This window comes from Mytilus galloprovincialis, chromosome 13 (assembly GCF_965363235.1).
Source record: "Mytilus galloprovincialis chromosome 13, xbMytGall1.hap1.1, whole genome shotgun sequence".
Lineage (NCBI taxonomy): Eukaryota > Metazoa > Mollusca > Bivalvia > Mytilida > Mytilidae > Mytilus > Mytilus galloprovincialis.
In genome coordinates this window covers 23,002,244-23,014,671 of record NC_134850.1, presented here as the reverse complement: position 1 = coordinate 23,014,671, position 12,428 = coordinate 23,002,244, and the positions used below count along the sequence as shown (strand labels likewise).

Sequence of the window (12,428 nt, the reverse complement as noted above, 5' to 3'; positions counted from 1 at the left end):
TCTGAGTCATTTGGTTTCTTGTAGAGAGTTATCGCATTGACAATCATACCACATCTTCTTTTATATATTTAGCTTATGTATGTTGCTGTTTTACCATTCAAGAGGACATAAGGCACCAGTAAGTTTGTCTTTTAAACAGAAAACCCAATACAAGGGATGATTGGGGATATGACATATGGTCAGAACTGTTTCGTCTTTGGATCAGAATTATGAAACCATACCAAAGAAGGAGTGTCGAGTAAGGCAGTGCGTGATCCGCACGCCTGTTGCATGGTTACACGTTATATTAAAAAAAATTCATCATAGTACCAGAACTCAAATATTTATGCAAGATGCGCGTATTTTCTAGTGACACTAGAATGAAAAAAAAATTGATCAGGCCGTCTTTATTTTCTATTTTTAAAATTGTCCGTCTATCATCCCAGTCGACAAGCTGTTGAAGGACCTGGTAAGTATATATTGTACAAATTTTAAGAAAATTCTATCATTTTTCAATATTTAAGACACCAAAACTATCTTGAAATGATGGACTCGATCTTCATTTAAACTGAGTTTCACTACGCGTATTAATGTATTTGTGTTTAATCCACATTGACTAGAGCTGAAAGTGGAGGGATGAGATCTAAACAAAATATGTTCATCCCCTCCCTTTCCCCCTTTCCGGCCGCATTTCTACTGCCTGTCATAAGTCCCGAATCGAAGGCCTTTGTCAGTCTTGGTTTATTCATGTTTTTAGTGTGACGTCCATTTTGCTGGACTTGTAAACATTATGTTAAAATAGCCAGCTGAAGGTGTTCGCGGGGTGTGTGGTTGTTTGCTGTGTTGAAGACCCATTGGTTAACTTGGAATTTTCTGCTCTTAATTCAGATGGCAGTCTCTTTGACACAATCCTTGTTATTATTCTATATATAATTAATTTGAATACTCCGTTTTATAATTGCTGTTTACAGTTTATCTATATCTATTTTTATATTTAAGATAATATCCAAAAAATGCAAAATTGCCTTAATATTAGCTATTCAGGAGAAGCAACCTAACAACGGATTATCTAATTTGTCTGAAAATTATAAAGTAGATAGATTTTAACCTTATGAAATTTTACCTATTTCATATTTGCTCTGAATGCTTTTTTTCTGAGATATTATCCAAAAACCCCTATATATGTTGTAGCTGAAATCATCCCTTTTTAAATTTTTCGGACGCCATCACGAGTTGGTTGACCGTTATGGAATTACCGTTTAGCAAATGATATCGGACATGTTCCTTGCGTCGCAACTACAATCCCCTTCCCTTTCATGAATGTGACCTATCTGAGATCACCCCTAGTTTTTTAATGGGGTACGTGTTCCTTATTCTTTAGTTTTCTATGTTGTGTGTACTATTGTTTGTCTGTTTGTCTTTTTTTCTTTTTTAGCCTTGTCAGTTTATTTTCGATTTTGACTGTCCCTTTGGTTATTTTGTCCGTCTTTTGAATATGTCTAACCATGTTGGTCATGATGGTTGGCAGCCAAAGTCATCAGACTTTTCAAAATGGGAACCATAATGATGAGTGTGACCAAGTTTCGTTAACTTTGTCTCTGTTGTTTTTGTAAACGTTAACGGACGACGACGGACGACTGACATCAAGTGATTAGAAAAGCTCACTTGACCCATAAGACAAGGTGATCATGACCTAAAATGTGAAAAATACTTATTTAAAAAATATCGGTTCTTTTTTATAAATATCTTATGAGTTATCTATTCATTAGAAATATTTTAGGTAAAGTGGTGTTTATTGCAGTCTTAGATTTTTAGTTTCTAAAATAACGTTTCATGTTATGCTTTTATCTAATGTTACATCTTTTTTGTAGTAAGACATGGGCTCTGGACTATATCACGTCAGTTGGTTAGTCCTGTAATAGATCTGTTGTTATACTGCTCATCAGATATCCACTGAAAAGTAAAGGGAAGCGGAGAATTTCTCAAAGAAACAACAACCCGACAAAGAAGGGGAACCAGACCTAGGCCAAGGAGTCTTTAATGCAACGCAACACGAAAATCAAGTCATATTTGCACTGTGAAAGTTTGGAAGGTGATCTTGTAAGGAGAAAATAATTCTTCAGCGAATCAATTGCATATGATGTAAGCAAGACATATTTGGTTTATCGCCATCTTTTATACTCTCCGAATCATCATTGTAGATTTCTTCAACGATTGATATTTCCATGCTTTGTATATTATTCCTGCATTGTAACTTGGTCCAGAAGTGTATTTTCCATTCAAACTAGCTCCCTGTCCACTCCAGCAATTATATAACCACCAAGCACCCTTTATACTTCCGTCAGCAGCGCAATTTACACTGGAGTATGTGTCATGATCTCTATCATATGTTGAAAAGTAATAACCGTTGTATTCTGTCATACCATCACCTGAAAATTTAAACAAATATTATACTCTTGTCTTATAATTTCGAAGAAACCAAATTCATGTTGTTTGTAAGCATGGCAAGACATCTAGTTCCGGGTAAAATATGATTGTCTCTGTGATATTCCAATACAAGGAAAATGAAAAATAACTTAATTTCTCGTTCACACGCCTATTTATTTCGAATTAAATTCGAATCGAACCTGGTCTGTTAATGGGTCGGGTGTATAAAACCCGGTCTGTTAATTGGTCTGTTAAGAGTTATGAATGACAATACAAGTATAATTTAATGCTATATGGGGTGTTATCGGATCAAATAGGTAGGCTAAAGACGAGTGGCTAAAATATACGGAAACAACACATGAACAATGAAACATAAATAAACGGAAACGACACATGAACAATGAACAATTTAGACAATGAAATAGAAAATTGATAAAAATGGTTTCAAAAAGTGTAATATTAAAGTAATATAAATTTCATCCAAGAATAGTCGCATTTATCATGTGGATTCTGTTTAATTGTCATGAATGACACCAATTTGTCATCGCCATTGGTAACCAGTATATAAATCAGAGATAAACATCGTAATGTAACAAAACAACAGTTAGTAAAATATATTGAGATGCTAAAATATAAAGAAAAGAGAAAGAATAATGAGTAAAATAAATAAAATCTAGGGAAAAGTGACATACAAATTTAAAGAATACAGAAATAAACAACACCCCCAATCTAGACACTCATGGTATACACTAGAATCTGGATGGAGACGCATAATATAGAATAATATATATGGACAGCAGAGAGTGATGCGTTGCTAAAAAAAAGAGAGAAAAAAATATTATTGTTTAAGAATACAGACATGAAACATCCCTGGGTGTTGAAACAGTAACGGATTGCGATGTTCTCAAATTGGTGATAAATGCTAGATGTTTACATGGGGACAACTGCAGTTCCTCTGTACTTATGTAGAAAGGAACTATACGGAATAAAATGAATTAAAATTTAAGATAACCAAATATAGCTGTATTCGCTCCTTTCCATTTACTTCTTTAGAATGATTTGTAAAAAAAAACTTATGATGAGATAATAGAAGAAAAGAATCAATTGGATGATGCTGAAGAATTAGGGTTTAACGTCCAGTGACAAATAGCATGTACATAGACACTTTCAGTCGGATTTTAGAACGTGCTACTTTGAACAGACACATAAATTCATGCATATTCCAGTGGTCATATTCACGCTATATTGAAGTTACACACCCTTCAATAAACGCAAAGAAAATCAAAATAAAAATGTTCTTACTAGAAGGATACTGTTGCACCGTATTGTCATTTGTTTTTACTCAAGAACATCTCATTCTTAACTTTTTCAATGGGAAAATATAAAGGTAGCAAAACTATTGTCGTGGCTAAATAACTCTTAACCGACACAATTTTAATTGTCCAACCCATTAACAGACTTTATTCTCACATTTTCCCCTAAAACGTGCTATTATTCATGTTATTTTACAATTATGAAATATTTACTAATGCCAATTATTTGTTTTTAGAACCAAAGTTCTATTTTGTGTCCTTTAAAGGATATCTAAAATTGTTTGTTTCGCCTTTTATTAACAACATTGCTATGCGTAGGAGCATAAAAACTACATACTCGCGCGACGCCTTTCAGTTTTACTGAGCACTGCGCAGACTGAAATTTTTTTACAGGTGGAAAATGTTCTATGATATGTTGAAAAGAAATAACCGTTGTATTCTGTCATATCATCACCTGTAAATACAATTAACCAATTACTTTCTTTTTACAATTTCGGATAAACTATAATCATGCTGTTTGTTCGAAATGTGGTTTTAAGTAAATGGTGCATTCTTTTTAATACATATATTAACAAGAGGCTGTCACAACGAAAGCAAACCGGATTTATTAACATTTATTTGTGTCCTGCCAATATCACAAGAACCATAACTGATGAACGGTGAAAGTGAAAATCGTCAATATCAAATTTGACCTCCATTTTGTCATCAGTATCAACATATTAAAATTTGAAAAGCTTAGGTTGAATGGTTCATGAGTAAATGCAACAACATGAATGGAAACGCCATTTTTCGATCTTTCAAGAACCATAACTCCTGAACGGTAAAAGTCAAAATCGACATTATTGAACTTGACCTCAATTTTGTCATCGGTAACAACATATTAAAATTTGAAAAGCTTTGGTTGAACAGTTCATGAGTAAATGCACGGACACGACTGGAAAAGCCATTTTTCACTCTTTCAAGAAACATAACTCCTGAACGGTAAAAGTCAAAATCGTCATTATTGAACTTGACCTCCATTTTGTCATCAGTAACAACATATTAAAATTTGGGAAGCTTTGGTTGAACAGTTCATGCGTAAATGCACGGACACGACTGGAAAAGCCATTTTTCACTCTTTCAAGAAACATACTCCTGAACGGTAAAAGTCAAAATCGTCATTATTGAACTTGACCTCCATTTTGTCATCAGTAACAACATAATAAAATTTGGAAAGCTTTGGTTGAAAGGTTCATGAGTTAATGCACGGACAACATTTGGTTGCCGCCCGCCCGACCGCCCGGCCGCCCGCCGTACATCCCCAAATCAATAACCGACATTTTTGTCACAAAAATCCGGTTAAAAATTATGTCTAACATCACTGAAGACACATATTGTCGAAATCTAGATTTGGTGTACAAAAAAAAATATTGACACCTTGTGTTTGTGGCATAACATTTTGGCCACACGTTTATTGTTTTCAGTTTAGTTTTAAATGTATATTAAGATCCATTTTGTTACATCTCGTGATCAATTTTATTTGGCAATCGCCAATGGCAGTCAGCAGGGTTAAAGAACATCAGTTGTTCGACCTGTTAGTCAAATGCGTTTTGTTTAAATATACTTTTTCACTTTTTTGGTCTTTTAGAAAATGTTGTTTGTGCTGTATTTAGACCCTTCTACGACGAAATTTGTTTTACATGCACACGTATAAAAATTGCGGTTTTTATCCAACACAATCATAGGTTTGAACGTAGTTTTCAAATTGTTAAATGAGTGCCAATGAGACAATTATCCATCCAAGTTACAATGTATAAAAGTAAACCATTATAGGTCAAATTACGGTCTTCAACACGGACAGCCATCTTTAAAGGGCCCCAACATAACTAGACTAAGTGTTAAAACCATTCAAGCGGGAAAACCAACGGTCTTATCTATATAAACTAGAGACTCCAAGGAGCCTCTGTTGCTCACCATATATTTATATTTACCATTGATGCATGATATTATGCAACCATTAATGTTTTGATTTACTTTCAGAGATATTATTTCTAGCCGTGGCGTTGTCAGTTTGTTTTCGATCTATAAGTTTGATGATGTTTGGTATCTTTCGTCCCTTTTTGTTATATATATATATTTGAATTCATTGGTTTGTCTATTTTGCGTCATGTCGGCTAACAAATTGGACGATGTTATTCTAATTATGTAGATACTTGTAATGTATCATAATGAAAACAGCTATGGAGGAACTTAATAAATAAATTATCGTCTCGAAATTGCGATAATATACAATAAGGAAAACTATGTATATAAGTTTCACAAAGTCAAAATCAAAAGGTAGCTTTTTTAATTTGTCGAAATACAAAATTAATTCATCGTATCTATATTCATTTTGTATCAGTACCGTGAATAAATATCGTATTGCGCGACATTTGGTGATGGGCGACATACATTTTCCTTCTTTTGTAATGATCTGCAAAACATGTTTTCTTTTTATGTGACGTCACAGGAATGGTCGCCTTTTTTCATGAAGTCACAAAGGGAATTTCAGAGGAAAGCAAGAAAAGTAGAAAATTTTTACCAATAGTAAACTGAGAACAATCGGACCACACGTTTATTAAATAAAAAAAAAATAAAAAGGTTATGTAATAGATAAATCGAGTAAGAATTAAAGAAAAATATATATACATAAATGATTAACCTGCATCGCCTGAATAGCCACTTATGTGAAGTCTGTACTTGTCCGATGCACCGTCAATTTTGAAATTCTTGAAATTAGCATATCTTTTATTTTCGTCCCAGTCTTCTAGATTTATTCTTAACTCGTGTGTTCCAATTGAGGTCAGTAATGCAATGATCTTGTTACCTGTTTAGTAAAACAATCATTATGCAGATTAAAGCTACATTTTGTTTACCATACACCTAATGAATACGTGTCCGCATTTTGACGTCATTTAAGCAAATATCTTGTCTAGTGTTGCATATTCCGAAAAGTAATACGTTCTATCGGAATTACATGTATTGCGGTTCTTGAAAAGAGTTGGTTTAATCAAATGAATTATTTTACAAGAGTGGCTCACTATGGACACGTTGAACGTATTGGCATAAATAAATCAAAACAACAATTTCTTCCCATCGAACAAATTTTATATTTCATATTTGTAATGTAATGTTTTGTCTTTCTGGAATGTAATATTTTCTACTAGTTACAGACGCACCAATCTGTCAGAAATACATCACTGTATTGGTTTTTTTTTAATCACACAATTCTAATAAAAAAGAAATAAAAATAAGATTACCTAACCAAAACTCTCCGTTTAAATCACCAAATCCGTTTTCGTAATCTTCCCAATTTCTGTAGAATTCTGTTGTGCCGTTAAAGCGTTTTTGTATAACCTAAAAGTACGTATTGTATATAGATTATTACGTTTGTAGTATGTCTTTTTGAAAAGACAAAATTAAAAGTAAATACCGTATATAATTGGTATAAAAATGGATAATCAGTACATTTAGTTGTTCTCAACTATAGCATATACGTTGCACTTTGTAAATACAAATGATTCACAAACCACGTCTTTTTTGTGTAGATAGATGATATTTTGATATTTTGTTTAGTTTACCTACTGGTTTCAAGATATGATCTCCATGTTAAAGCTCATAGGGACGGGAAGACCCAGAGTAAAGAGAGGGGTAACGCAGAATGTTAGTACGAGTTGAAACTCCTATAATTTGGAGAAATATAAGTGTTGAAAGTATGTCGTAAAACCCTATCCTAAATTACTTGTGCAATAGAAAAGGTGCACATGAACTTTTCTTTTCCTGGATATTATTGTTACGAATCTTTTCTGTAATAGTGACATAGTTTTAGTCGTAAAATGTGTACATATGGGAAATATCATTGTCTATCATTGTCTATATTTACAAAAGTGCAACGTAGGCAATATTATGGAAAATGGTAAAATGAGATTATGGTATTGCACTGGTTTTTTTTTTAACTTTCGAGGGAATTCAAATAAAAAATGTATAAGTACTTTTCCGAACGTTATATTGTATATCGTTGTCGCCAAGCCAGTGTTTACTTCTTGTTGCACAGAACATATATATAATTATTGTTATTAAAAATGTAAAAAATATAAGCAACATTTTTTCCAAAAAATAAAATTATTCTTACCGTCCAATTCCAATCTTCACATCGCAGCTTAAATGGGATTAGATTTAGCGGTGAAATTGTATATATACCAGATTTTGCATCCGTAATATTTTGGCCCTCTTTGACTGTTGGAAAATATAAAAAAAGTCGTGTTATATTGTATATGCAGTCAGATTCCCATTCATATGATACTGTATAGTTTATCATATATTTTTATTCAAGGTTGCTAATGTGCAGCTAAGAGATATCTAAAACTACATATCAGCAATTGACGAAGAACTCTAGTTATTACATACAATTATAAACCAGCTCCTCTTATTTATTAAACTTATCACTTTTCGACGATCTTCATTATTATCTTACCTCCTATACATTTCTAGCATATGATTGGTTAAAAGCGTCCTCGTGGAAACCATGTATATTTAATATTAGGTTAGTTGGGAGGCGGGGCTTATTCCATACACGGTTAGTAGTGGAGTTACGTCCCTTTGTATTACATATAAGGTAATAAGGAGACGGGGCTTATTTCATACACGGTTAGTAGTGATGTTAGAAAAACAAAACAGTACTGAGAAAAAAATCTTAAAAGTTTCAACGGACGAAGAAAGTGATGTTAAAGTGAAATAAATTCGTAAAACACATATTTAAATCTAACAAGTTGTCATTGTTGGCATCTGTTTTTTGTAGGATCAAAGGAAATAGTTTCTTAATCATGTTAATGCTAACTGTATTGAAGACTTGCTCATTTTGATAGGTCACTATTCTAAATTTTACACGTTAAGATAGTCGGTAAGATACATTCGTTACATAGTGTGACAGTGACGTAATACGGTATATATGGGGTCAGTAAGTTCCTAATGGGGATTCGAGCGTCGCTCTCACCCCATATGGAATTTACAGACCCCATATATCCGTATTAGGTCACTAGCACACTATGTAACTAATAATCTATTCACTGGTTATGTATCATTCGCTCAAATTATATATTGAATACAACGGAGGGATACTCTACTTGATTCAATTTACATTTCAGGGATGTACTAAGGTGACATTATAACAATTATTGAAAATCGTTCCCATCAGTCAGAAGATTATTAGTTAAGGAACAAAATAAGCAAAACATATTGATAGGCTTTGAAGCTCATTTTCCAGATATTTAATATTATTTTTAGATTGCGGGAAAAGGTTGACTCGGACTGTTATCTTATATTTACCTTGGTATTATTTGGTTTTCAAATCGAAAGAAAAGACATCTAGAATCTGCTTAAATTTTGGCAATAATTGACTGTTACAAGCTATAAAAATCTTATATACGAAAGAAACAAAAATGGGGGTTATGGGGCAAACTATTTGACCCTGTTTACCAGGAAAAACAAAGGAGTCCGAACATTTGACAAATATTCTTTAACCTCACATTAGTACATCCTTAAACATGAAAAATACACACAACAAATGTGGACATTAACAGATTAATAGGAAATATTTTCATTTTCCGAACGTACATAGAGACCATGCCTTGAAGGCATAACACTTTGCTCAGTGCTCGGAGCACAAAAATCTTGCTCGAAACACGAAATCCAGCAATTTGATTGGTTGATTTTCGAGTCTGAGTACAAAAATCATGCTCGAAAGTTTTATGACCGTGAGGCCATATCTACGTGAATTATATTCATTATTTCTCCCATGTAATTCTTCGAAAGATGTGTTTTATTTATTTTACTTGTACTCCCTAATCGCAATGCCTAAGGCTGAAGGTCAATAATTGTCATAGTGTATGACTTTTTTACAATTTCAAATATGACGTCACTTGGCGTTGAGGTTTAAACTTATTCGGATGTGCTGCTTCCGTCGGGTTATGTAGTGTATTTCGGTTGTTTCCTGTAATTAGTTAATACTTCAGTTTTATCATATATCATATATCTTTTGTATAGTCATTTTATAAAATTTACTGTTTGCAAAAGTATAAATTATTCTAAATAATAGGGATGTTCTGGTACCTAACAGAAAACCCTGGCCGTTTTTGGCACAACTGTTGGTCCTCAATACTGTTCAACTTTGTACTTGTTTCGGCTTTCAAACTTTTGTATCTTGGCGTCACTAGTAAGTCGTGTGTGGACAAAATGCACTTCTGGCGTATTAAAATTTTTAACTTGTTGCCTTTTGTTAGCTATTATTCGTTTGTTTTTTTGTCAATTATGTTCTCCTATTTATTTAGATTGTAGTCCTGTAATGTTGTGTTGTCATTTTAATGTTATATTTCACATGGCCATAAAAGAGGGAAGTTTGACATGCCACAAAACCAGGTTCAACCCACCATTTTATCCTTTAAAAATGTCCTGTATCAAGTCAGGAATATGGCCATTGTTATATTATAGTTCGTTTCTGTGTGTGTTACATTTTAACGTTGTGTTTCCGTTGTGTCGTTTGTTTTCACTTATTTTTGAATGTGAATTCACGTTACTATAAGACGTGTCACGGTACTTATCTATCCAAAATCCATGTATTTGGTTTTGATATTATATTTGTTATTCTCATAGGATTTTGTCTAATGCTTAGTCTGTTTCTGTTGTGTGTTACATTTTAATGTTGTGTCGTTGTTCTCCTCTTATATTTGATGCGTTTCCCTCAGTTTTAGTTTGTTACCTCGATTTTGGTTTTGTCCATGGATTTATGAATTTTGAACAGAGGTATACTACTGTTGCCTTTATTTATAAAACGTAATTCATTTTCAATTCAAGTGCACGAAACTCTGACACATTTTGATGTCGTTGTGTGTTGTTGAATTGCTTATCCAATCAAATTAATTATGTGACGTAAATATGAGAAAAAAAAATACCTTCAACGTTTAAATATTGTTTATTGGCGAAAACAACGTAGCGTATTTTTTTATACCTAAATCTATTTAGAAAGAATCAACACAACTTACATGTATGTGAACACAAAACATTTTAATTTTAATGCGTCCGGAGCATTTTTTTCTGGAGTGGTTATCTTCAGAAACGTTCGAAGCCATAACAGTTGAAGAGCCTTATGACAAAAAAGAATATAAAACAACTGGCCAACGCTATCTAAGATCAATTTTGCCTCAGAAAGATGAAACCTTAATTTCTTTATTGTTTTTTGAATATATAAACATAAATTGAAAAATAAAATTTATAATAAAATTGAGAAAGGAAATGGGGAATGTGTCAACGACGAACTGACCACTGAGTTGATTATACCCTTGGGAAGTAATTGTTCTCCGTTCGTGAAATCGACAGGTATTCACAAAATGTCTTTAAGTAAATACAAAAAAGTCAAGTGCGCATGCATTAAAACGCATAAAAAGACATAGATAGTTCCGAAATAAAGCTTTTAATCGTCTTATTTAACTCCTCTTTTATATCATTTGTCATGAGATGAAACGAATGGTTGGATCGTTCTTGCTGTTGACGGAAATTAGATTGTAACAGTTCCAGGGCGTCTTCTCTTTTGCTGTGGGATTCGCTGAATTCGTTCATTTTAAATGATATTGATTCTAAGATACTTTTGACTTTACTTTCAGTCTCAGTTTGAATATTTTCAACAGTTGCCTGTAAGGTATCGTTCAATCGTTGCTGCTCTTGGAGCAGAGTTGAATGTGATACATCCAAGGCATTTTCACTTCTTTTCTCGTATTTCCCAATTTTAGTTGATAATGAATCTAAAACACTTTTGACTTTTACCTCCGACTGACGATATATATTATCAACAATTTCCTTGAATGAATCATTTAGTCTGTTCATCTGTTTTAACCGGTCCTGCTCTTTCAGGAAAAGAGACTGTCGCAGGTCAAGGGCATTTTCACTTTTATTCCCAAATTCTTCTTTTTGAATTGATAAGGAATCTGTAACACTTTTGACTTTAATCTCCGACTGAAGGTATATATTCTGAACAGTTTTCTGGACGGAATCATTTAGTCGTATCTGTTCCTGTTTAAACTGTTTTTGCTCTTGACGGAAAGAAGACCGTAGTAGTTCAAGGGCATTTTCTCTTCTATTCTGTGACTCGCTGTATTCTTCAATTTTATATGATAATAAATCTAAAGCACTTTTGACTTTACTTTCCCGATAAAAGATATACTTGTTCGACAGTTTCGTGGAATGAACCATTTAAATGTGTTTGCTCGTGATGTAGTATATCCCACATGGATTCTAAAAATGTTTCAGTCTGCTTCTTTGCATCATCAATTTTATCAAGGTTTGTTGGAATCGAATCCTCCCAAGATTTTATTTTTGCTTCATACATTTCCATTTTAAGTTCTAGACGAATAAGTTTTTCCAATACTTTTTCTTCAAAATGATATTTTGGAACATTGTAGTGAGGAATCCAAAGTGGATCCAATTGAACTAGCACAAGACCCAGCGTAATAAATACAAAGGCAAATAGCCAAAGAAAAGGTCATTGCGACTATGTCTTTCCCTTACGTACGTTTAATGGTCTTCGATAATTGTATACAAAACAATTTATATATATCGTTTAGCTAGGCACATAGATGACCCCGATTAAACTAATAAAAGCGAGGTAGGAATAAATACAGAAATGCGTTTATCACATTCTAA

General features: G+C 33.1%; 1 protein-coding gene across 1 annotated transcript; it reads right to left on the bottom strand.

Annotated features, from left to right (window-relative positions):
• Nucleotides 1-1,765: 1,765 nt before the first annotated feature.
• Nucleotides 1,766-12,120, bottom strand: LOC143057434 (fibrinogen-like protein 1). Its single transcript, XM_076230739.1, has 4 exons — nucleotides 11,950-12,120; nucleotides 6,998-7,094; nucleotides 6,400-6,564; nucleotides 1,766-2,408 (listed from the first exon to the last, which is right to left on the bottom strand). The coding sequence occupies exons 1-4, from the start codon at nucleotides 12,118-12,120 to the stop codon at nucleotides 2,155-2,157; spliced, it is 687 nt and encodes a 228-aa protein (XP_076086854.1). The 3' UTR covers nucleotides 1,766-2,154.
• Nucleotides 12,121-12,428: the final 308 nt, after the last annotated feature.